Raw genomic sequence first — 22,441 nt, 5'->3', positions numbered from 1 at the left:
AAATATCAACATATTAGCCGTTATAATAACCCGATAGAGGTAGGCACTATTATTTTATAGTCATGAAAACTGAAGTGCAGAGTTGTCATGTAACTGGTCTAGGTGCAATGTTATCTCTCATAGAGTGTGCCTTGTAGTTCTTTATATTTTCAAAACAGTAACTATTGTGGCTTTTATTATACCTTTAAAATATGAGAACCATTTTGTTAGTTTTTTCAAAAATTTCTGGATGAAATTTGGTTAGGACAGCATTTGAGTTTATAGGAAGAATTTTTACTGAGATAATGTTAAAGCATGCCATCCATGAACATGGAATACCAATTCCACGTCTCTATTTATGTCCTATAACATAGAAATTACATTTTCATGATGAATGTTTTTGTTAAGTTAAATCAAGTTAAACTACTTTGGCCTGAAAGCTAAAAATGAATTTTCTCATTTAAAAATTTCTCATTCTCAAAAACAAAACCATCCAAGATTATGTGACAAAGTGTATATACCTGCAACATCTACAATATTTTAATATCTGGCCTTATACAGAAAAAGTTTGCTGACCCATGGGTAAGTTCTTAGATATTACAGTTTTTTTCCTACTGTATTTAGTACTTAAAAAAATTTTTTTTAAATGTTTAGTTTTGAGAGAGCCAGGGAGGGGCAGAGAAAGAGAGAGAGGGAGACACAGAATCCGAAACAGGCTTCAGGCTCTGAGCTGTCAGCACAGAGCCTGATGCGGGGCTCAAACACACAAACCATGAGATCATGACCTGAGCCAAAGCCAAACACTTAACTGACTGAGCCACCCAGGCGCCCCGTACTATATTTAGTATTAACCCCACCGTTCAACATAGAAGTCACAGCCACATGTGGCTACTTAAATTTACACAATTAAAATTAAATACAATGAAAAACTCAGTTTCTCAGGCATACTGGCAACATTTCAATTGCCCAACAACTACATGTGGCCAGTGGCTACTATACTGAACAGCAAAGATGGAGGACAGTTGGTTTTCTCCAAGTCAACTTTACTAACCTTTACTCCTTGTATTGACTTGTCTGTTGAGTCCACAGTTTCCAATGCAGATGACCAAATTTACATAGGGTCACAAACATGAAGTGACTTTTATTATTTTCTTAAACGTATATTATCTCCACTTCTCAGAACAACACTTTAAGACAGGTATTATTGTTCCATTTTATAGACTAGAAAATTAACACCTGGAACCTGATTCCAGATCTGATTGTTTATGCTAAATGGTGCTGCATCTTTCCCCATTCAATAATATACCAAAAGTCTATAGGCTAAATACAGTTTGATAAGAAAGAGACATTTAATATAGAATGGATTAGAATACATTTTTATTTTTTTATTTTTAAGTAATCTCTACACCCAGTGTTGGGGCTTGAACTTATAACCCCGAGATCAAGAGTTGCATGCTCTTCTGACTGAACCAGCCAGGTGCTCCAGATTAGAATAAGTTTTATAAGACACAAATTACCCTTTATTTGATAAATCCATTTAATTCAACACTTTAATACTAACTTCCATATAGTTAGCTAGGAGCGCAAAACATGACAGGGATCACACCATGTACCCAACAGAATAAAGAACTTTTGAACAATGAGAGATGGGCTACTTTGTGGGATATTAAGAGTCCTATTATTGAAAGTATTAAAACCCAGGTCTTAGGTGGCCAGTAATGTAAAAACTGTTAAGGGCATGCATGGATAACAAGGTATACAGTACCAGTCAAAACCAGTTGAGACAATGCAAAAAGACATTCACTTCTGTACCTGAACTTCACCAAGGCGATCTAGCTGTTCTTGCATCTGGTTCCTGGTAACAGTCACATCATATTCTAACTTATCATACTCTCTCCATGCTCGTTCCAGTTCCTAAAATCAAAGAGCTTTAATTACTTTAATAGGGAAAATGTGCTTTTATATTGTTATCACTGCAATGGCAAGCTTTCTAGATTTTAGAAAATTGTGTAAGTTTATACTGGGTGAAAGAAAAACTTTTGTAATTCATTTTCCCTTTCCTTTACTGTTTTAAAGCACTTTCTTAACTGCCCTGATTAAAATTTCTCCATAAATAAAAATACCAAGTAGGTTGTATTTTAGCATGTTGGATTTTCAATCATACCAGAAGCCTAACGTACCTTTACTTGTAATAAATTTACAGTAATGTAATAAACCTAACTCAGCTAACTAAACAAGTCAGTGAATCCTGCCCACAGAGACTCAACATATATGCTACCCACCTACTCTTTTCTCCTTTGGAAAAAAAATCACCAACCCTAAAATCAGAGAGGTTTTTCACATTTGGTCTTTAACCACCTGTCATCTAATACAGGGTGTCAAAAATACATCATCATTTCATTGTTTCAGAACTCTATTCTACGGGAGTGCAAGTATTCTTCTATGGGTTGTAATTACTCTTCAGACATTTCAGAGCGGTATGAAGTCAACAAATTGATATCAAGACAGGGGCTTTGACCAGTTTTATCATTAGTATTAGTGTGGTGTTGGCACATGTAACACAACCAACACATACATGCTGAACACTGTTATAAAATGAATTAGTAACTTCTAAGAACCTTTCATGACCAGAGATTTCTTGCCCTGAACTGTGCTGAATGAAGCCGCCCTGGGAAATGTCAGTTTAACAATAGCAACAGTCTTGGGATAAGGCAAGAAGATACTGAGTGTGGAGGAAAGGGTACTGAAAATAATTTTAAGAGTTGTTTTTTTTTTTTTTAATGTTTATTTGAGAGAGAGAGCGAGCGCACGTGCAAGTGAGCATGTGTGAACAGGAGAGGGGCAGAGACAGAGGACCCCAAGCAGGCTCCACGCTCAGTGTGGAACCCAATGAGGGACTTGATCTCACAACTGAGAGATCATGACCTGAGCCAAAATCAAGTTGAGAGCTTAAATGACTGGGCCACCCAGGCACCCCAAAAAGGATTTTTTAAATTGAAGAATAGTTGACACATGATACACAATAATCTTAACAGTTTATTTGTAAAGGTTCTCTTTTAAAGAGTTATTTTACTTTTCATACTGTGCAACTAGCTTAAAATCACTTTTAAAAACGCAGGTAATGAAAAATTATTCAAGGTACACACTTTTAAAAATTAAAATGAGTGTTAGAATACGGCCATTTGGAATAATTGCTTTTTGAATCTAAGATATTTCCTTAAGCAGGTTTTACAATGAATTATATTTTTTTAAAAGTAAAAAAAAAAAACAAAAAAAACCAAAACCACTGGAGATTTTCTTTTTAAAGCTTTATTTTATTTATTTTGACAGAGAGAGTGTCCACGTAAGCAGGGAAGGGACAGAATCCCAAGCAGGCTCTGTGCTGTCAGCCCAGACCCTGACGTGGGGCTCATGAACTGTGTGATCATAACCTGAGGTGAAATCAAGAAATTAAAAATGCTTAACTAACTGAGTCACCCAAGTGTGCCACCACTGGAGATTTTTTTTTTTAATCATCTCTTTATTATATAGATAATTTAGGGAGTCTAACTGATTTCACAATTAATAAAATTTTTAAAAGGCAAAGTGATAAAGGACTAACGATTTTTATGTCATCTATATTGCGTAAATGCTAGTCGTCTTACTTGGCTTCAGCAAACTATTTTTAACTGAATAAATAAGGATATTGATCTCCTTTAATAAACTTTGCTTTTAGACATCTTCTAATTTGTGTACATCACAAAAATTACAAATTTAAATAGTGGGCCTTTGAAGGCTTCACAGGGAGGGTAAAATGAAGCTGACAGACCCAATGGCTGCCCAGTAATTAAGTACAGATGGCATTGCCAGGCTAACACCTGACCTCTCTTGTAGAAAAGCCAGTTTCACGGTGGATCCAAAGGCTATAGAGGCATCTAAATGTCAGAACATTTTAGTATGGTAAGAATCCTTGTCTTTCTTATGGAAACACATAATCTAGAGCTACAGACTAAGAGCTAGAAATTATTTTAAGGGTGAAGAAACTCAATATACTTTCAATTTTTCTAGCCTGGAAAGTGCACTCTAACATTTGGACTAAGTCCCATAATCCTCCGGGGCTTACCTGCTTCTGCCTTCACCTCTGGGCTCCTCAAACATGATTATGCATGGGCAGAACACAAATCAATAGTGGATGGCAAAAAAAGGGGCAGCACTGGAATAACATCAGTTTCTCCCAATACCTGGCTGAGCATTTCATTAAAGAATTTAATGGATTACACAAGTTTTTTTGCTTTTTTTTCTTTGGTCAAGAATATACTTGTATGACAAAGCAATTAAAAGGGGTAATGACTTTTAAATATACAATTATCTTAAAATCACAGGCATTAAGTCAGGAAACAGTGCTTTTTTTTTTTTAATTTTTTTAATGTTTTTATTTATTTTTGAGACAGAGAGAGACAAAGCATGAGCAGGGGAGGGGGAGAGAGAGAGGGAGACACAGAATCGGAAGCAGGCTCCAGGCTCTGAGCTGTCGGCACAGAGCCCGACGCGGGGCTCGAACTCACAGACCATGAGATCATGACCTGAGCCGAAGTCGGACACTCAACCGACTGAGCCACCCAGGCACCCCAGGAAACAGTGCTTTTGATAAAAATGTGGAGTTTCATGCTATATACAGTTAAGAGAATGAATGAAATTTTGCAGTCTACAAACCATACGGATGACTGTCACAATGTTAAAAGAAGCCAAAGAGCATATACCGTATATCCCATCCTTTTAAAGTTCAAAAATAAGCAAAAAGCTAACATATAGTTTAAAAGTCAGGTAGCGGTGTTCTAGGGAAGCAGTCGCTGGAAAGGGAGCTTCTGGTGTGCTAGTAAAATTCAGTATCTTGATATGGATGTCAGCCATATCTGTGCACATAAATTGTGTAATTTTCTGGCAATATGTTACACTCTAACAAAGGTAAAAAAAAAAAAAGTATGTTTTTTTAAAAAAAAGATTGTTACAGGGATGGCAGAAGACTTCTCAAAAATTTGACTTAGTCTAACTTTAGGATGTGGAACAAGTAACTTTTAATCGCGGTGACTTCTTTATAGTCTACACCGAGATGAGACCTGGCCACTATGGGGGAAAACCTTCAAGTAGGTCTGCAGCACTCAGATGTAATGAAATGCCAGACTACCAAAAATGAGGATTTTAATATTTAAAATGGAACTATGGTAATTACACATTTTTATCTTTATTAAGAAAGTAATAGGACTAATGATTCATTTCCAAGTTTTTAACGTCATAAGATCTTTCCTCTTTCTTTCAAGATCTTATTTTTAAGTAATCTCTCTACACGCAATGTGGGGCTCAGCTCGAACTCAAAACCCCGAGATCAAGAGTTGCATGCCCTACTGACTGAACCAGCCAGGCGCCCCACCTTTTCTTGTCCAGAATCAATCATAATTTATAAGCAAATCCACCCATGGGAACAGTTACACAATATGCTACATACAAATAAATGTGTAATCTTTATTTATAATCTTTAACTTGTATCTGTAGTTTCTCTTCTAATCTCTTTGAAATAAATTCCATCTGAAAGAAGTGGTTATTGTTTACTGTACAAATTTGAAATGTAATAAATTTGTATCATTATAAATGTAGAAAAGCTAGTAAATAGGGAAAGAAAAAAATACCTATTATTGTGCTACACTTCTGTTAGCATTTTCATGGGTTTTCTTGTAACCTTTTCCACACATACACAATGTCCAAATACACACAAAAGTAGGGCCCACTCCAAATTCAACAGTTATGGATATAGGGCCAGTCTGGTTTCATCTATAGTACTCATATTCTACCTTTGTGGGATTATTTTAAAGAAAACACCAAGCATCATGTTATTTCATTTATAAACACTGCAGTATGTATTTCTAAAGAAAAGAAACCAAAATGAAAAAAAGAAAAACATGGAAATTCTTACTTTTAAAATCATTAATATGCATTCCTTAAAAAATTCCTTAAAAACAATTTCCCCTGTTCTCCTCTCTATTCCCTTACTACTTATTTAAAAAAATTTTTTTTAATGTTTTTATTTATTTTTGAGACAGAGGGAGAGACAGAACATGAGCAGGGGAGGAGCAGAGAGGGAGACACAGAATCCGAAGCAGGCTCCAGGCTCTGAGCTGTCAGCACAGAGCCCGACGCGGGGCTCAAACTCACGGACTGTGAGATCATGACCTGAGCCGAAGTTGGATGCTCAACCGACTGAGCCACCCAGGTGCCCCCCTTACTACTTATTTAAAAAAAATTTTTTTTTTAATGTTTACTTATTTTTGAGAAAGAGAGAGAGACACAGTGCAAGTGGGATAGGTCCAGAGAGACAGGAAGACACAGAACGTGAAGCAGGCTCCAGGCTCTGAGCTGTCAGCACAGAGCCCGATGATCTGACCTGAGCCGAAGTTGGACACTTAACCTACTGAACTACCCAGGTGCCCTTCTATTCCCTTGCTACTTATATGGGGATGAGATTGGGTCACTTACTCTGCAGAATTTACGTATTCTACATTTTGCCAACTGAATTCCTGTGGGATTCCTTAGCATGCTCTTCTGTTTGCTTTGTTTCCTATAAACTCATAGTTAGTTACACACTGACGCTTGCTACATTCAGATTTGATTGTTCGTTAAAAATAGCTTGCAGTTGTTGTTGGGTACTTCCTACTGCAGCAAATCAGGAGGCATATCATATCTGCCTACCTCTTTTTGGGGGGATGTTGTTAATTATAAAATAACCAAGTATTCAGAAATTGTCTTAAAATCTTTCAAAACGTATTCCATACCAATTCATGGATATTGATGGAACTACTACAAAAAATTACACTTTACTATAACCATGATTCTCAGAAACTCTTTATTACATTGAGAATGAGTATACGAAGGTATTTAATGTGTAAGCTTCTCCCCAAGACAGTTCATTTGTCCTGCTTCCCTGCCCCTGTAAATTTACAATCCTAGAATTTAGCATATCCACTGGAATCTAACATCTGTTTACTCAAGGTCCTCCTCCTAGCTAGAATCCAGCTTAGAACACAAATCAGTTTAATGGAAGTCTATACATACTACTTACTCATTGTAAGCCTGGGCAATCTGTCTCAGTTTTCCATTTTTAACATAGTAATAAGAGTACCCATTCCAAGGGGTTATGGGGATTATGTGCATGTAAAGCCCTTAATAACTGCTCCAAAAAATATTCATGATGGTTATTATTATTATTTATATACTGTATTATTTCATAGTGGGTAAATGCATAAACTACCAGCATTATTTAGGATGAATGGGGGGCTTTTATACCTCCCTTATGATGGCTGAAATTCCAATTTTAGATTTTTGAGTTAATATAATCTAAATTTGATTCCAAGTTCCAGAAACTACAAGTTATGTGACCACGTAGATAGTGAGGCAGAATAGAAGGTACAGAAGCCATAGAATTAAAAAGTCCTTGATTGAGGTGTTGATTCTTCCCTTATTAGTTATGTCATCTATGCAAGTCATTTAGCTTCCATGAGCCTCAGTTTATCTGTGCAGTGAAGATAATAAAAATGAAAATAAATGGAGATAATAATTATATTTACTTTGCACATGCTTTTCTTAAAGATCAAACCAGGTAATATATTGAGAGAAACAATTACAAATATATTTTGCTGCCATTATTGGATGAGTCACAAAATATCTGGTTCCTTGAATTGCTAGGTCGAGTAAGAAGCACCTGATGAACTGATAAAACCTAAGAATATTTCTCTTCCATTTGGAGACGAGGCCTAATGTAAATTCCCCAAGAGAGGTGCCTGCAGTGGATGTTTATGGAAGTCCACACCATACCCCTTTTGCCCACTCAATTTCAAGGAGCTATGTTAAGTTCCATGCCTGCTAGTGTCTCACAGCAAGCAAGCTAAGGCAGTTTGGAAGTATGGGTGAATTAAGGACACTGGGGCAACTTCAACCAATGCATGATAGACACCCCAGTCTCCCAGACTTTGGTAGAAAATTCTGACGCATTCTGCTCATTTCCTCAGTCCCCAGTGGAATTAAACCCCAGCTGACGACAGTGGGAACCAGCTCGGTAGTGAAACCTTTACAGGCTTTTCTCCTTCTGTCTCATTCTTCACTCACACTCTCTCACTTCTGCTTCTAGAAATGATCCCAAAAGAAGATGGTGACACATTGAAAAATTTCAAGTATAACTGATTGTTGTAACAATCTTTGCCACTAATCCGGCTTAAGTAAAAAGAAGTAAAAGCAAGGTAAGAACACAGAGGCACGAGGTGCTTAAAACATGTAAGGTTGTTGGATGGGGCTTACGGAAAGAAGATACAATATCAAGAATTTAATAGAATATAACAGGAACACTGCCTTACATGTTTGCCTTGTGTTAATCCTAGTTTTACCTACTTAAATGGCCAACCAGGTGAGGAGAAGATGTTCTCAGAATCAAAGCTTTCATCTTTGGAGGCATTAATGTTATACCTCTTGTATCTTTTATACCTCATGACTTGGATTTGAACCAATGACCTCAATCAACTGCAAAAGAATCAGAAGAATCCTTTGGGATTCTGCTAGCACAAATGTAATTCAATTTTAAATCTAATCAACATCCACCCAGTGTCAACCATATGCCCAATATGATGTTAGGCATCATTTGTAGTCTTGAGCTACAAGTATGAATAACTTTACAAAGGCAGAAGTAACATAGTTTGTATTCTGTGTACTAAGACATGTCTTAGAAGAACATATTGAGGGTTTGTAATGACCAATGAATAACGCTGAAGACAAAGAAAAAGAAACTGGGAAAGTGATTATAGGGAATAACAACCAGAAAAATGGGATAATCAACATCATTAATGTCTACTAAAACATTAAAAACAATTTTTTTTAATGTTTATTATTTACTTTTGAGAGAGAGAGACAGAGCACGAGTGGGGTAGGGGCAGAGACAGAGGGAGACACAGAATCTGAAGCAGGCTCCAGGCTCTGAGCTGTTAACACAGATCCCAACACAGGGCTCGAACTCACGGACCATGAGATTGTGACCTGAGCTGAAGTCAGAAGATTACCCAACTGAGCTACCCAGGTGCCCCTCTACTAAAACATTTTTAACAAACTTCCATCAGAGTTGGGAGTTAACCTTCAGATAAAGCAAATTGTAAGCCTAATGATCAAATTTAAGTTACTAAACCCATAAGGGAAAAAAAAAAAAACAATTCAACTGAACACTGTACATCCTCAGAATTTTCTAAAACAGATACCAAATCATGAAATAGTTTCCAACTACATTTTGATTCAATTCAGGTTGCCACAGAGATACCGAGTTTTTCATTAGCTTGGCATTGACAGCTTAGCCCCATTTTCCCTTTCTAATGGTATATTCCTGATCCTCTATTCCAGTCAGTTACTTCTATTTCTTTTTTTTTTTAATTTTTTTTAATGTTTATTTATTATTGAGACACAGAAAGACACAGAGCATGAGCAGGGGAGGAGTAGAGAGAGGGGGAGACACAGAATCCAAAGCAGGCTCCAAGCTCTGAGCTTTCAGCACAGAGCCCGACGCGGGGCTCGAACTCACAAACTGTGAGATCATGACCTGAGCCAAAGTCGGACACTTAACTGACTGAGCCACCCAGGCACCCCCAGTTACTTCTATTTCTTGTAGAAGAACACGTCTCCTACTTTCTTATCTCTGTGTTGTGGTTCAAGACATTTTATCCTGCATGGACTACTCTTTACTGCCCTTTCCTATCCAAATCCTACCCACCACTGGTTAACTAAGTGACTATTTCCTTGTAGACAACATTTCAGGTGCAACTATTTCCTTTGTGACCATATTATAAAAATCTATGTAGATTTAAGTTTTCAGGGATTATGTTGAGAAGACCTGGGATTGAGTTCTAGGCATAGCATTGATTAGCTCTGTAACACTGGGTAAGTCATCTGGTTCAATCATCAAAATGTTAACGCACATCCTACAGTGCTGGATTCTAGGACTACAAAGATGAATGAGATAGGGTTTTGATATCAAGGAGTTCACAACTGAAAGGATATTAAATTCTTTTTTATTTCTTATCAGAGAGAGTGTGTGCAAGAGGGGAGGGGCAGAGAGAAAGATAAGAAGAGAGAGAATCCCAACCAGGCTCCTGAGCTGTCAGCATGGAGTCTGATGTGGGGGTCAATACCACAAACCGTGAGATCATGACCTGAGCCAAAATGAAGATTCGGATGCTTAACTGACTAAACCACCATGGTGCCCTCAAAGGGTCTATGAACATTACAGTATAACAGAATCAAATGAAATAATGGAAATAACAGTACTTAACAAATAGGAATGGGATATTAAATATAAGGTATTTAAGAATGACAAAAAGTATGTTTTGATTTATTTATGATCAAGGTATATTCCTTTAAAAACTGCTCATGTTTGGAATATTAATTTAGTGTTTAGAACTGAAGCCATGTTGAGATTCTGGTATCTTGTTAGCTTAGACCTCTCTTAGTTTAGCTATAACTGTCTATGGATGACCTTCATTTTTGTTTTTTTTAAATGCTTATTTTATTTTTGAGAGAGAGAGAGCATGAGTGTGGGAGGGAGGATACAGAGAGAGAGAGAGAGGGACAGAGGTTCCAAAGCATGCTCTGTGCTGATAGCAGAGAGCCCGATGTGGGGCTTGAACTCACCAACCATGAAATCATGACTTAAGCTGAAGTTGGACACTTAATAGACTGAGCCATCCAGCTGCCACTGTCTGTGGACCTTCTTATATATTTTTTAATATGAAATTTATTGTCAAATTGGTTTCCATACAACACCCAGTGCTCATCCCAACAGCTGCCCTCCTCAATGCCCATCACCCACCTTCCCCTCCCCCCTTCCATCAACCCTCAGTTTATTCTCAGTTTTTAAGAGTCTCTTATGGTTTGCCTTCCTCCCTAATTTTTTTTCCCCCTTTCCCTCCCCCATAATTTCTGTTATGTTCCCCTCCCCCTTAACTTCTGTTAAGTTTCTCAGGATCCTCTGTGGACCTTCTTAGAAGGTAGCTCCTCCCTATCTGAATATACCCTTATAGACAAGGGTATATTAGCAGTTTTCTGTAACTGGTGGCTTCTGCTAGGATTTTTCTTTCAACAGGCCACTTGGGTAGGAGTTCTTACTAGGTTTAGAGAGAACCATCACAAGATCTAAAGCAGATGGTTTAAACTCAAAATAGTCAATTTATAAACTCTAAGAATTTTAGATTTGGTAATCCCAAGAGACTTTAAAAAAAAAATTTTTTTTTTTAATGTTTACTTATTATTGAGAGACAGAGAGACACAGAGTGTGAGCAGGGGAGGGGTAGAGAGAGGGGGAGACACAGAATCCGAAGCAGGCTCCAGGCTCTGAGCTGTCAGCACAGAGCACGATGCGGGGCTCGACCTCACAAACTGCGAGATCATGACCTGAGCTGAAGTCGGTCGTGAAGAGACTCTTTATGAAGTAACATGACTATGGGTTAAAAGGTTCTAGTTATATTTCCTACTCAAACCCTCTATCAAAGCTGAGATCACACCGCAGCTATGAGATGATAATGTCAGTGGCTGCTTAAAAGCATTTCACAGGTGCCTTTTATTGAAACGGTTGGTTAAATGAATCCAATTACCACCTTCCCCAAATTATTCTAACTCCCTAAAATCTATGAAATACTTTTCTTCTTCTTTTATTTAAAGATTTTATTTTTAATTAATCTCTACACCCAACTTGGGGCTCAAACTCAGAACTCTAAGATCGAGAGTCACATGCTCTACTGACTGAGCCAGCCAGGTGCCCCGAAATACTTATTTTCTTAATGTAATGAATATTAACATATTGAAGGGTTTTCATTTGAATAATTCATAAACAGGAGTATTTGTCTCCCCTGTAAAACAACTATTTCACAAGGAACAGGATGTTTACTATAAGAGAAATAATTATATTTATTTTGCATCAGAAAATAAATCACCCTTTATTTTTATTAATAACAAATTATTTTTTGTTATAGTAAAGAACAATCCTAAAGTCAGTCCAATTGTATAGAAACATAAATAGGAAAAAAGAAAAAAAAAAAGAACCGCATATTTCAGTGACTCTTACTAGAAAAAATCTGTTACTTACGGCAGTGGCTCGAGAGAGTTCTCTACACGTACTAAGCAGTCCATTTTGTAAATCGTCCCTCTGTAACACCACGGTCTGAATGGCTGCTGGGTTATCTGCATTCATTTCTATCTCTTGGCTGGCTGATAGCAAAGCTTGCTCAAGCGTGTACTATTATAATAAAAATAATTACACTTAATGTTCTGCATCATCGAATTAATTCTTTTTACTTTAGTTATCAGTGTCCTGATAATGAGCATATAAAGTAACATCAATTGCAGATAATAAACGTAATTGTCCTACTTTCTCCTTGTGGAGTTGCTGAAGTTTCTCTTCCAGAGCATGTACCACTTTATCTTGTTCACATAACCGGCTTAGCTTGGCCTAGGTTATAAGAGAAAATCTGTTGTTAGCAAATTTTCCTTTTTCCTGTAGTTGGAGGTAAGTGTAATAAGAAAACACATTTAAAATAGCCATAGAATACCTAATTAGGCCAATCTTTATTTCGATCAGTAAAATAAAAATTAAAATAGCTTTTAAAGACACAGTGCTTAACAAACATGCACATAAAGTGAAAAAGCATTTCAACCATACTATTTAACCTACACAATTCAAAATATTCGTAGTGAACAAGCAGTCTCATATAACTTTAATGGATTTCAATGTAGTTTTTTCCCTACAAACTGCTAGATAGGTTAAGCGACATATACAGTCCTTAATTAAAATATCGACTGGATTCTGTTTTTATATTTTAAAAATTATGCTCTTATGTTCAGAAAAGAATATAAACAAAAGATTGCTTTTAACTGCAATAATACAAATAAAACTTTGCTAAATGGAGAAAAAAATCACTTTCAATAGTTTAAATGTTCTGAATTCTTGGTATTACCCCAATTTTTAAATTATGAAAATATCATATAATGACAAGCGAGAAATCGGAGATTTCACTTTCTTTGCTATGTACCTGTTAAAGTAACTACCTTATGTTTATTAGACACCAAAACTCAAGCTATACCAAATGGCATATACTGAAATCAGAAGGTATAACTCAACGGAATAAAACCAGGGGAAATGAGGGAAGAATGAGATAAAGAAGAATGGGGCACCTGGGTGGCTCCGTTGGGTTAAGCGTCTGACTTCAGCTCAGGTCATGATCTCACGGTTTGTGAGTTCGAGCCCCACACTGAGTTCTGTGCTGACAGCTTGGAGCCTGGAGCTTGCTTCAGATTCTGTGATTCCTTCTCTCTGCCCCTCCCCCACTTGCACTCTGTCTCTGTCTCTCTCAAAAATAAATAAAAACTCAAAAAAATTTTTTCTTAAATAAAGAAGAATGCATGGCAATTTAGTCAATCTAACTAATTAATTTATTGATTGTATTTTAGATACAATTAAAAGAGTAAATTTTAAAAAGGAAGGAGTTACAAAATTTCTAGAGACTGATACTTTCTCTAGAAGACAGAAAACTTTACTTTGTTTCCAGTTCTCCATACTTTTTTTTAAATCAGAAATAGTCCTTTTTACTTTAAAAAATTGTTTTTATTTTAGAGAGAGCGTGTGCACATGTGCAGGAGCAGGGGAGGGATAGAGGGAGGGAGAGAGAATCCCAAGGAGGGTCCACACTCAATGCAGAGCCTGACCCGGGCCTGATTCCATGACCCCAGGACCATACCTGAGCCCAAATCAAGAGGTGCTCAACCAACTGAGCCAACCAGGTGCCCCTAGTCTTTTACTTTCATTTAAGTGATTTTTTCCTAGATTCAACTGTTAATTATGGGGAGGGGGGATAGTTACAGAATAGGGGAGTGATGCTATAACTTAACCTAAGCATAAAATAAAAGAAAATACTAATTTATTTGGTGTCATTTTGGAGCGCAAGAGAGGAAGAGGAAGTTTTTTGTCATGCATACTTCCAATGTTTTGGCAGAGAATATAACAGAGTACTGACAATATATATGCAGCATACTAACACTTACATCAGTATCCACTTCTTCAGGTCTGTATTTGTATAATGTGCCTCTACATTCATCTTGTGACAGCTATAGGGAAAAATGTCAGGTAGCAAGTTTAAAAATAGTATTTAAAAAATATATTTAGCCTATAGTTAACATTTTAGATTTATATAATAAGAAAATGGGATTTTAATGATTCTTATACTTTAAGAAGTTTAATTCAAACACAGATCATTACAAAAGTAGAAAAATATTTAACAGTGATACAATATGCAAGATACATGAAAATGATGTTAACTTAAGCTTGTCAAACAAAATAATAAATTGGTCAAACAAATTATACGGCACCTAACATCTTCCATTTGTAAGACACACGTCATTTTAATGGAAAATTGACAAATACAATCATGGCAACTGTACTGAATCAAATATTCGAACCAGGCATATTTCAGCAGCCAGAACCATCCTTCACGGTATACACATAATCACACAACTGTGTATGCGTATACTCAAATGCCAACACATCTTAGTACAACTTTAGTAACAAAACCTGTAACATACTGCATACATATACATAATATATAAACACACATACACAATATAGACTTATCTTGTTCTTCTGTCTTAAGAACTAAAAGATAATGGGGGAAAAGGATGGGTTTAATTGAAAAGAGGAAACTCATTCAAAACCTCATAGAACTGAAAGCCTATGTTATAAACTATGAATAGTCAAATTGCATAAAAAGTTTATATGTGTTGATTGACACCATTTGTTTTATTACACTATAAGAAATGCTTGCTCAGTGCATTTAAACATCCTTTCTTCAAACTCTTTCCCAGTATCTTTCAGTCAAAGGAATCTTCATTTTTGCTTGTGTTTATCAAGATTTCAAAAGTCATCCCGGTCAGTTATACCACAGCCTCTGCAAGCAATATTTCACTTTCTCCCTGGTCTTCTGACTTTATATCGACTGCTAGACAGTAACAAAAACATAGTTGGAAAAACTTACTTTGGGCTCACTGCATATTTACTAACTGGCACACTTTTTCTCAAAGTGGGGATGGGAGTAATGTTTCCCCACTACATTCCAGATTGGAAAATTAAACTTCATCTAATGCATCATAATGCATCTAATTCATCACAAATGCATAAAAATGTGTAAGTTTTAACTATCTATGTCCACTTGGCAAAAAACTGCTTGCCAGTTACATCTTTAGAAGGAAGCATAATTTAAAAGCAGATAACTTTGAATGGATCTAGAAATGTAGGTTATCAGGAGGTTAAAAATGTAAGCATTACAAACATACAATAATAAATCCTGGATTTATGTGTTTCATTTCAAGACATAACTTTCACGTCCTCATGCAAATGAATCTGTGACTATTTAAGGGTATGCAGTGATTATTAAACAAAACTTTCATAGAAATGAGTTATCACATGAAAAATGAATTTAATGAGAAAAGTCAGAATACTTGTGCAGTATTTTCAAATAAAGAGCATTAAATATGTTGTAAGAAGTATCAATTTTTATTCTAAATTAAAGCACCTAGATCCAAGAAAATAATTTGTACTTTTATCTGAAAAAAAAAAAAAGTAATGAAAAGGAAGTTTTAAAATGCTTAGATCCATGATAAAAAAATGTAAGACAATGCCAAAATTAAATTTCCCATTTATAAGAAATTAGAGATGTAAAGCCTTTAGCTACTAAATGTTCAAATATACTTTACTTAATATTTAAAGTTAAATGCAGAGCAGCTTTACCAAACCATGGAATGTAAAGTTTGAATGTAACTAATGCATAGTGCTACATGTAGATTAAAATATGAACATCGTATCCTAATTGCCAGGGTCAACAGAAAAAAAGACTAATATTTTAAAATGGAAATGCAGCAGTCTATAATAAAAATTTAGGGTGTTGGTATACTATTTTTATTTATGGAATCTTACTGCATATTCATTTTCTTTCTCTTTTTTTTTAAAATCAATTTTCTTAATGTTTATTTATTACTGAGAAAGAGAGAGAGACAGAGCATCAGCAGGGGAGGGAGAGACACAGAATCCGAAGCAGGCTCCAGGCTCTGAGCTGTCAGCACAGAGCCCTACACGGGGCTCGAACTCACGAACTGTGAGATCATGACCTGAGCCGAAGTTGGTCACTCAACCAACTGAGCCACCCAGACACCCCTGCAATATATTCATTTTCACATCAGCTGGCAAAGTAAAAAATGTATACTGTGTTGCTAGAATTTGAGAGTGATATATCCTTATAACCATATGAATATATTACCTAAGTTAGATTTACTTTATCATTATGTTTACTACCACTGAAAAATTTATTAAAATCTTTTAGCAAGTTATTCAATAAAGATATTCATTATTAGACACTAATAAAATCTTAAAATAATCAGCCTTCCACTATACATTGCTTTTACCTATTAGAAGGAAAGAATAAAAAAACATGATTATTCTTTAAAAAAATTAACCTTTAAGCATGGCCTATTTTCCATTACTGATAATAATAACTGAGGCTTTTCTTAAGAAAAGATGGATATAGTTTATTAAAAGTATTTCCACTTGGAATTGAAGCAGTTTGCTATTTGGTCCTCACTATGAAAATCTTACTAATAAGAAAAAAAGCAATTTCGTTAATATTCTCATTACTTAAGATCTCCATAAAATCATGTTTCACTTTTTATCATTTTTCAAATGCATCTTTAGCAAAAGGAAAAAAGTTCTGGGTTTGAATACCTTTTTTTTTTGAAGTACCTGAGCAATACTAGAAAAGCACATGAAAAGGGGCAACAGAGAATGTATAAGGGTTAGCAGTGCTCAAGCTTCAACCTGAGAAGTATATTATACAGACTTTACTGACATCTAGACATATGAAGATATATGCTCTATTTAGAAAGTCAGAACTTTTTCATAATAAAATATCTAATAACCTTTTAAAAAACTGGCTTGGCATTAACACAAAATTACTTTTGTTTATCAAAATTCAACTTTCTATAGTATCCCTTTTAAGAATGTGAATATACATAAACTTTAAAGTTAATATATGTAAACCCCAAAAAGGTTTTTTGGGGAAATATTTGATAGAATTAGACATTTTGTGAGGGCTCAAAAATAGTCACAGGACGATAGGTATTTGCTAATATTAGTAGGTGCCTTTCAAAACAATTATTCATCAGGTGATTAATCTCACAGATATTATTTTATAAAAACTCTAGTACAAAAATTAATTGGGAAAGGCCGTAGAATGACTAATAAATGAGAAGATTTTTCAATACCAAGTGCACTCATTTAGCACTTTTTTTTTTTTGGATTCAGTTTTAGATCCTTTTTATATCACCAATTCAAAGAAAATTAACTGAATAGGTAATTTTTCGGGTGTCTTCTTTCTTCCAAGAAAATGCAAACTTAAAGGTCCTCCTGAGAGAAAATCTAAATGGCTATGATTTAGAATAACAGGTCACAAAACATCATATTTTAAGTTGTATTTCAGGAAACTATTAACACAGCATTGTAATGCAATGTCAGAGAGGCATATTGTTAGAGTGTATAATAGAAACTTTCATAAAGATTTCCTTTGGATATTAACACGGTAAGGGAAATCTGGAGAAAAAAATAAGATCGAATTTCAATTTATGTAAATTAATAAGCAAATTTAAGAAATGTGTCTGAAAGTCATTTTTGTTTTTTAATGCTTATTTTGAGAGACAGAGACGAGAGGGAGAGAACGAGTTGGGTAGGAACAGAGACAGAGAGGGAGAGAGGGAATCCCAATCAGGCTCTGTGCTGTCTGTAGAGCCAGAGGGGCTTGATCTCATGAATCATGAGATCATGACCCGGGCCGAAATCAAGAGCCAGATGCTGAACTGACTGAGCCACCCAGATGCCCCTGAAGGTCACTTTCATCTACCAGCAGTGCCCTGTAACAATTAAGTACTTCATTAGTGGCTGACTTTTAAAAAAGAATTCTCTAAAGACACCCTCAATTTGACAGGACTGGCAGTCAACACTGATTACCTGGTAATCAGTTGCCTATCTCACGCCCAGGAATGGCTGCTGATGGTAGACATTCAGATCTTCCAGTTTTGTACAAATTTAGTTTTTTCTTTCAAGTATTCATATTTAATGAGGAAATACATTTATACAAATCGATTGTTCTGGTCAGTGATGCTAGTATATAAGACCACTCTAACATATCTCCACACTTTTGAAAAACTCCGATCAGAACGTTTAGTGCAACTGAGTAATTTCAATCAGCGATGACTTCTGCATCACCAACCCTGATTACTGATCATTATAAAAAAGAAAAACCCAACCCAACAAAACTGAAAATCCAGGTTATCACTCTTACTGAGAATATGCAAAATGTGAAAATAAAACCCATTAAAACATAATACCTTTGACTTTTACCAATATAAAAATGATAAAGTGCAGCTTCAGAAAAAGGTATTAATTCCAGAACAAAGGCTAAGGTTCTCAGCAGTGGCATTTTGGAATGAAGTGTCAAGTTCCTTTAACCTGGTTACTTTAAAAATGAAAGATTTTCTTTTTTTAACTTTTATTTTTTTAAGTTTATTTATTCATTTCTAGAGAGACAGAGTGAGTGGAGGAGGGGCAGAGGGAGAGGGAGAGAGAGAATCCCAAGCAGGCTCTGTACTGTCAGCGCAGAGCCCGATGCAGGGCTTGAACTCGTGAAACCTGAGATCATGACCCGAACCAAAACCAAGAGTTGGACACTTAACCGACTGAGCCACCCAGGCGCCCCAGAAAGATTTTATTTTCTTTTGAAAAGTAAAGCTGTTTAACTTTAAATATTTAATCCTTTGTTTCTTTATTGATAGAATAAAAACTGGGCCCAGAGACAGGGCTCACCCTTCTATCAACTGTTTCAATCTCCCAGCTACAAGGCCCATGATACTGATCCCTAGGTGACTAAAGCAAACCAGAAGACTTTAAAGCCAGTGAGCTCAAGGTGCTTCTTTTCACTAGGTGCTTTTACACATGTTAATCAAAATACATTCATTTTTCATGTTTGTTAATTTTCTTCTTCGGTATGAATTTTAAAGTACTATAACAGGTCATAGGCCACAGTAATTTGAAGGTGTTGAAGTGGAAGAAGCTGATGTTGCAAAACACACAGCTAAGAACACTTAGACCATGAAATACAAAAAAACAAAACAAAAAAAAACAACTGGATAGGAATGTATAAAATGACTTCTTTTGCAGATCTGCAGATTACCAAGGTCCTAAATTAAAGCCAGTCAGCTCCATGGCACATATTCTGAGTTAGGGAAAAGAATGAGGTAAGATGATGCATATGATGGCATAAGAATGGTAAGAATACAGGGAGAAGATATCCCCAGTATGTTAAGAAGTGGCTATCATTAGGTCTTACTACACCACAGTACAGAAACTAGATTTGAACAACTCCCGTACAAATATAATCTATTCCTAAAACAGTGGGTGGGGGTGGGGTAGGGTGGGTTGCAGGCCGCCCCTAAAAGGAAAAAAAAAGTTTTTTAAAGTTCTCCCTAGAAATCAGTGAAAATGCTTTTAGAGTAAATTGGAATTAACGGCAATCCAGTACCAAATTTGCAAATATACTGCAGACCTCCAAGTACGTACGTATCAATCAAATACTCTGCACAACAACTTCGGGAAAATGGCACACTTAATATTCAACAGCAAAATGTTCAGCAAAGCCATGCTAAGAATACTGCAGCATCTTAAAAAGCACGGATGAATTGCATTTTTCCAAATAGACATAAACAAAAAAAATGAAATAAGAAAACACTAATGTTATGAGTAACTCTGAGGATAAACCAAAACTGTCACTGAGGGATTTTGCAGATGATAAAGCAGTATCATTCACTGTCCAAGACCTTACTTGCTGGTACAGTTGGGGTCTTAGCGCCGAGTTCTCAATCATTGTGTGAACCATGGTGATAATAGGTTCATTTTCTTTCATCTATTTCAAATCAGGAGGAGCATACAGCAAACATCAGTTTACAGCACAGCTAGATTTGAAAGACGACACTGTAAATATAGCCTCTACTTTAATATCTTCCTAATAGTGCAGTTGCTTACATTTTACCCCAAGGTTGTACAGATTTAACTTACATAAACCATTTCGAGCAAGTATTAAATGATGCTAAAATACTTCCAAAGTTATATAAAAGCTTATTAATTGCAATATTGCTACAACTAGGGTTTACCTTATGAATATAATCATATAGTCAATGAATATTTTTACATGTACTAGAAAAGATGATAAAGCAGCACGTCTTATTCAAAGAATAAAGTGCAAGGACCTACTTAAAAGGAGAAATGGCATAATTTGACTGTTTAGTAAAAAAGCTTAAAACAATATTCAGTTCTTTGTAAAGTTAATCAGAAAAATATTAGTCCTCTGCAAATATTAAAATCTTATAATAATCAGTATATCTTGTTGAAATAATTACATATTTCATTAATGTTAATTTTGATAGATATCTGTAATACACCGTTTTGGATTTTCTCCCAGTATAACACCACGTGTAAAATTATTTCAAGGACATGCAAACTGAAATTTATTTAGCAAAGATCAATGTATCTCCCTAGTTCCTAAAAAGGCTGAAACCACATTTCACATTTCCAGCTATGTTGTACTTAATTACTGCCTCCAGAAAAATACTTGTTTTAGTAGGCTCTGGACTCAACAGCTAAAGCATTCAAAAGAGAATCATCATGACATATAGAGAGTAAAAGGCCAATGAAGATTGTACTGTTTATAAGCAGACAAGTCTGTTTATAATTGCAATTTGCAACATATAGTTTACATAGTTTTCTTCTGCATAGTATAGAAAATAAGCATTTTTATCATGGTTCACAAATGCTACTTTAGTGGCTTATTTAAATCTACAATAAAGGTTTACTAATCTTAAGATTAATAAATGCATCATGTAAGTAAAAAATAAGTCTTGAAAACTGTGTATCTAGACAATTTTATTTTCAGCCTAGTTACCAATGTTTCATGTCAATAAAATCTGTTTTGTCAAGTAACAAACTGGCAACTGGTTTAACTTTTTTTTTCTAAAGTTTTATTCAAGCTAAATAACTTCTTTTTAAATGTTAACATCTGTATTATCAGTTAGACTCAAACTTCTGTTTCTCGCCTGCAATACTATCCCAGAAGGATGTGTTGATATGTAGTTCAGAACACATTTTTTTACGTTGCTGGAAAGTAATTTATAAACAACTACAGATATTTTTTTTTTTTTATTTAGGAGAAAAAATACTTTTATTATAGAAATTTAAGACCTCTTTATGTTTTCAAGTGCCCTCTATATTTTACAGGAATGCTAATTATTTTATCTTAATCAAATGGTGATCTTGGAATAAATTGTTACTGCTTTTTGTTTTGGCTTACATTTGACTGTAAGGATACAATTTCATACAGCACAAGTAAGCTTACGTCTCTATCTACTTCTAATTTTAATTTTCAAAGCAATCTCATCATTACTATTTTTCAATAACATGCCCTGGAAATTAGTCAAAAGAATACTGGATTCAGATTTTCTTGTGTGTGGTGGGTGGAGGTCAGGAGCATGAATGTTTTAAGAAATAATGGAGATCAGATAGCATCCAAATGTAAATGATACTCAAAGTCAAACTGAAATTGCCCATTGAGTCTTGGAAATCTGCCACCACAAATGGGCCTCTGTGTCAAATGACTGGGTCAACATGGCTCACACCTCTAAGCAGAGTTTCAATAGAGTCAGATTAAGGACAATGTTCATACTCTAAGCTTGGCAAATTTATTTGAAGGGACAATATGGTTTTTGTAGAAGGATAATCAAGCCTGATTTATTTAGTGTACTACTTTGAGATGGTAAATATGCATGTATATACAGGGATGCCATATATGTGATTTAAAAATGTCTGTTTAACTTACATGTCATAGCTTATTAAATATTGAGTCACTGAGAAGGGTTCTTTACAAGAAGAAACTAGCTTAGGAACAGGAAAAACTAAAAGCAAAAAGAATACTTAAAATATACAGACTGCAGAGTGTTTCAGAGATCATTTCTGAAACTATTTCTCATTATGAAAAATTTCAAATATACATACCAAATCCTAAAATATTAAAATTAGAAGTCCTCTCTAGAAATCAACAGTTTAGTACAACAAAGGAATAAAAACGTTAGCAGCAATTATTTTGTTTTTTAATTTCAGAGAGACAGACAGACAGAGAAAGAATCTCAAGCAGGCTGTACGCTCAGCACAGAGTCTGATGCAAGGCTTGATCCCATGACCCTGAGATCATGACCTGAGTTGAAATCAAGAATTGGACACTCAACCCAATGAACTACCCAGGAGCCCCAGCTGCAATTATTTTGAACTGTG

At 35.4% G+C, this 22,441-nt stretch overlaps 1 protein-coding gene and 1 long non-coding RNA gene across 34 annotated transcripts in view; one reads left to right on the top strand and one right to left on the bottom strand.

The window, feature by feature from the left end:
- Nucleotides 1-22,441, bottom strand: part of PLEKHA5 (pleckstrin homology domain containing A5) — a 238,970-nt gene that overhangs the window by 25,976 nt on the left and 190,553 nt on the right. For 10 of the 19 annotated variants that reach the window (XR_008300142.1, XM_027035676.2, XM_053225903.1 and 7 more), the window contains 6 exons: nt 19,944-20,024; nt 14,642-14,677; nt 14,071-14,133; nt 12,401-12,481; nt 12,119-12,268; nt 1,792-1,893 (listed from right to left, as the gene is read on the bottom strand). Coding sequence is in view for 18 of the 19 variants with exons in the window: in XM_027035676.2 (XP_026891477.2) it covers nt 1,792-1,893; nt 12,119-12,268; nt 12,401-12,481; nt 14,071-14,133; nt 14,642-14,677; nt 19,944-20,024 (513 nt within the window). In the remaining variant the exon portion in view is untranslated. Of the gene's footprint in view, nt 1-1,791; nt 1,894-12,118; nt 12,269-12,400; nt 12,482-14,070; nt 14,134-14,641; nt 14,678-19,943; nt 20,074-22,441 lie in introns of those variants that run through there. The other 9 variants (XM_053225904.1, XM_053225905.1, XM_027035661.2 and 6 more) reach the window with 3 other exon arrangements.
- Nucleotides 1-22,441, top strand: part of LOC113592985 (uncharacterized) — a 50,579-nt gene that overhangs the window by 10,054 nt on the left and 18,084 nt on the right. The gene's annotated exons all lie outside the window — the stretch shown is intronic.

Source organism: Acinonyx jubatus, chromosome B4 (assembly GCF_027475565.1).
Source record: "Acinonyx jubatus isolate Ajub_Pintada_27869175 chromosome B4, VMU_Ajub_asm_v1.0, whole genome shotgun sequence".
NCBI classification, from domain to species: Eukaryota; Metazoa; Chordata; class Mammalia; order Carnivora; family Felidae; genus Acinonyx; species Acinonyx jubatus.
Note: the sequence above shows the minus strand (reverse complement) of the source record. Positions and strands in the feature narration are given on the sequence as shown.